Source organism: Eulemur rufifrons, chromosome 16, assembly GCF_041146395.1.
Source record: "Eulemur rufifrons isolate Redbay chromosome 16, OSU_ERuf_1, whole genome shotgun sequence".
NCBI lineage: Eukaryota > Metazoa > Chordata > Mammalia > Primates > Lemuridae > Eulemur > Eulemur rufifrons.
Genome location: NC_090998.1, coordinates 43,110,920 through 43,115,601, shown reverse-complemented (window position 1 = coordinate 43,115,601; position 4,682 = coordinate 43,110,920). Strand labels below are relative to the sequence as shown.

Here is a 4,682-nt window from a genome sequence, read left to right as displayed (position 1 = left end):
AGGAGGTTTGCTATCTAAACAAAAACAGAAAAAAGATCTATTCAAGGATCCTTATTTTAGGTTTTTACAATGCCAAGTCATGGACAAAACTGGAAGTTGCATTTTATTTCTTAAGTTTAATTTTTGTCTATGGTAACATTTTTTATGTTTAGGGATTATAATTGTTTATCTGAAACAATACTTAAATCACTTGCAGAACAATAACTCTAGCTTAACTTCTCTTAAACCTGGCTTCCCTTGCAACCTGTCAAAGCTGTGGAATGGTCTCTCAGCTACCCTTTTCCCAACTGACATTTGACATTTAGGACTAATCACATTTTTTATCACACCATAATCAAACTAATACACACACATATACAGGTACAAACACATATATGCATGCACACACACATATAATCTAATTGTTCATAAAGGTATTGGAAGGTCTTGTGATATTTTTAACTGAGATATTCAAGCTGATTTCATTTCAATATAGAACTTTTACTTTGCATATTTATAACCAATAATTGATATTGCCCAGAAGATAGAGGGCATGAGCTGAAAAACATAAATATCATAAGATGTTTTCATTACATAAGAGCAAAGCAGGGATAACTGCAGCTGAAAGAACACTAAACAATATGTCTTGATATAAAACAAATCAAAGCAATTTTCCCATGTTTGTTCTTCTTCAGCCACTTTAATTCAACAAAGAGCACTCTGGTTATTTTTCCTTTCCATTTTTTTCATCATATACATTTGCCATCACATCTTTGGCCTGTCATCAAAAATGAAACACAACACTAGCATTTATACCAAGTATCAGTTGCCTACAAACCAGTTGGGACACACAGTTTCCAAGTTAATCATTACGTAAAGTACTTTCTCTACCTAAATTTTACTTAGGCATACAGGAAAGAGAAACAATAAAATCCTATACTTCTCCATCCACCTAACATATTACTGCCTGAAGAGGAAGGAAGAAAGGGACAAATACGTAACTGTTTGTAGAAACACAGCAAATTTTCATCAATGTCCAGAACTTTCAAATTTAACATTGCCTTGAGAAAAAAAGTGAGTAATTTATTTGGAGCATACTTTATAGGAAAGTACTTGTGCTGTGGAATAGAAGAGTTAAGGGATTTTCTTTTTTAAAAAATGAACTTTAAATACCTAAGTGTAGATCAGGCAGGCAAAATTAATTGACACTAGAAAGAGTGAGCAAGTAGAAACAGATTTAGAGCAAAACTTTTTTCTTCCATAAGACTTTTTTCATGGCATCTTTAACATCCTTATTTCTTAGAGAGTAGATTAAAGGATTCAACATAGGTGTGAACAAAATGTAACATACGGAAGCCACTTTACGAAGTTCAGGATTATTTGGAGGTGTGAGATACACAAAGGAGACAGTCCCATAGAGCAAACTTACAACCCCCAGGTGGGAGCTGCAGGTGGAAAAGGCTTTCTTCCTCCCTTCACTGGAGCGGATCTTTAAAACTGTAGACACAATGTACATGTAAGATACTACAATAACAACTATTGTGGGCAAAATAATGAGGACAGCCAAACTAAGTGACACCATCTTATTGATAAAGATACTGGAACAGGAGATCTTTTCAATTGGGTTTGAATCACAGTAGAAGTGATCAATGACTCGGGAGGCACAGAAAGACATGGAGAATGTTACGCTGATTTGAAGGATGGAACTGACCCAACCACAGAGGTAGGAACCAGCCACTAACTGGATACAGACACTTCTTGACATACGGACAGAGTAGAGGAGTGGGTTACAGATGGCAATGAAGCGGTCATAGGCCATGGCTGCCAGAACAAAGGCCTCTGTTACCATGAAAAGTGCATAAAGGAACAGCTGAGCCACACAACCTGCAAAGGATATGGTCTTTTTCTGAGATAGTATGTTGACCATGGCTTTGGGTACAATAACAGTGGAGTAGGAGAGATCAATGACGGAGAGATTGCCTAGGAAGAAATACATTGGTGTGTTCAGCCGGGGATCAGTCACAATGATGCCAATCATGCTAAGGTTCCCCAGAAGGACCATCCCATAAATAATCAGGAATAGCAGGAAGAGGAGACTGTGAAGCTCTGGACGGACCCTGATGCCTACAAGAATGAAGTCAGTCACATCTGAATGGTTGCCTCCTCCCTTATCACCCATGGCAAATTTCTGCTTCAGGGTATAAGAGAAAGTCAACACATAAACTTTCCACTCCTTCTCTATTATCACAAATAACACTTAATATTAAAGATGACTTTATAGTCGACATATGCCTTCATATCCATTATCTCATTAAGTTTACACACATTAAAAAAGAAAAGATGAGAGATACTTTGACTTGCCTAAGGGAACACAAGTGGCTAGCAGTGGAATTTGGACTCAAAGTGAAGTGTTTTGTATCCAAACTAGTATTAATTTCAACACAATGTAGTTTGATACTTCTTTATATCTCTCTGCCTTATCTTATAAGATGGTTTATGAGATACCATTTGTGATTGAGATGGTAATTTCAAAATATTGCCTGTTAAATTCCTAATACTAAGGAAAAGACTCCTCCTTTGATTTTAATTTATTATTTAATATTCATTTTCCCTTTAATGATCCTTTGCTTCAATACAGTAATAAAAATAAATAAATAATGGAATAGAAAGCTAAAAGTACATTCCAAGGTAACATGAACCTTCTACCCAAAAAGCTCTTACAACTACAAATAAATTACCAGAGTTAATTGTCTTACTTAGAGATCTTTTAAAATGCAATGAATCTTCAGCTCCTGGAACTAGTCTAATTTTATTTAAGTGCAAAAGTAAAATGTGAGTGATGACTTTATATTTTTTATTCTGTGAAGTTCATTGGCCTTGCTTTTTTTCTATATAAATCTGTCAAGAAATCCATGCCATCTCAAACTTTTCTGAATTTGAGAAAAAATTAAAAGGTTTAAAGTAAGGAGTCAAAAATGTTGATTGAGTAAAAGAATATATTAGATTAGATAGCAAACTTTATTGAACTCAACCTGATGGTAAAAGCTAAGTAGTTTTAAGAATAAGTAAGTATTAATTTCTTAAAAACATGGAAATTAACCTATTTGGATTTGGATGACCTGTTAAGCAACCAAAACAATTTTGGTTACTTTGAAATATTTCTGGGTTTTTAATTTTTATATGAAACAACACACTCATTATAAATGAAGTTGTCTAGTAATTAAGGGTGGCCCTCCCACATCTTTTCTTCTTTGGTGGCATTTAAACCAAATGTCATTCATTCTTCTAAGAAGTGGTATAGAAATTAAAAACCAGAAAATGTCTTTGCCAAAATTGAAATAAGTGGTACACTAGCAATCAAAATTAGGGAGTATTCAGAGTTTCTCTTTGACTCTCCAGCCTCCCTCAATTGTAAGAAGTTTACTTTTTTTGTTTTCCTATGTTCTACAAAAGTCCTTCAAATTGCAAAGCTCTCATGACCTTTGCATCTCTCATGTGTTACCTCTCAACAACTTTCTCCAAAAAGAATATGAGATCAACTTGTATAAATTCCAATCAACAAAAAAATGACTAAACATAATAATATTACTATTCTCAGTCTCCATCCTTACCCTAATTGCTCTATGATATATTTGAAATCCATTCAAATAAATTTATGTTAATTTGGTTTTATTGGGGGAGATGAATTAGGTTTATCGGTAGGTTAACATACATAAGGATAATTAAATTTTATTCTAAAACTAATAGAATTAATCTTTTAAGGCATAAAGCTGAATAGAACAGTTTCAAGCGTCAGCCATCATTTTGTTGGTCTGGAATGGGAAAAGGAGGTCTGTTATAAGAAGAGAATAGGAAGAACTTTTAAGACAGGCTAAATTAATTTCACATATCTCTTCCTTCTGCAATACAAGTTTGTGACTTAATTAGTTCAAGTGTGGTGACCATTTCACAATGTATTTGTGTAGTAAAACATAAAGTTTTACACCCTGAGTATATACAATTTTCATGTGTCAATGATATCTCAATAAAGCTGTTTAAAAAGTCGGGCTTATGGAATATTACTCAGCTATTAGAAATAATGGCGATATGGCATCTCTTTGGTTCTCCTGGAGAGAGTTGGAACCCATTCTATTAAGTGAAGTATCCCAAGAATGGAAAAATAAGCACCACATGTACTCACCAGCAAACTGGTTTCCCTGAGTGCACATTTGGGAATAACACCAATTGGGTATTGGACAGAGGTGGGGGCTAGGGGGAAGGGATGGGTGTATACCTACTTGATGAGTGCGATGCGCACTGCCTAGAGAATGGACACGCTTGAAGTTCTGACTGGGGGGGGATGGGAGGGGGGAAGGGGATGGGTGCATACCTACATGATGAGTGTAATGTGCACTGTCTAGGGAATGGACACACTTGAAGCTCAGACTTGGGGGGATGGGGAGGCATGGGCAATATATATAACCTGAACTTTTGTACCCCCATAATGAGCTGAAAAAAAATATATATATATATAAAATAAATAAATAAATAAAAATAAAAAGTCGGGCTTTACAGGTCTTGTAATTTTATCTTGTTTAAAAAGAAGAAAGGAGGAGAACGAGGAGGATGAGGAGGGAGAAAACGAGAATAAGGAGAAGAAAAAAATCTCAAGTTCTTATACCAAACAAATGCTACTTTTTTGAGCCTATATCAATGAAAGCAGC

General features: G+C 35.0%; 1 protein-coding gene across 1 annotated transcript; it reads right to left on the bottom strand.

Moving 5' to 3' along the window:
* Window positions 1-1,216: 1,216 nt before the first annotated feature.
* LOC138397424 (olfactory receptor 9K2-like) lies at window positions 1,217-2,158 on the bottom strand. Its single transcript, XM_069491425.1, has one exon. It carries the CDS (start codon window positions 2,156-2,158, stop codon window positions 1,217-1,219), a length of 942 nt encoding a protein of 313 aa, XP_069347526.1.
* Window positions 2,159-4,682: the final 2,524 nt, after the last annotated feature.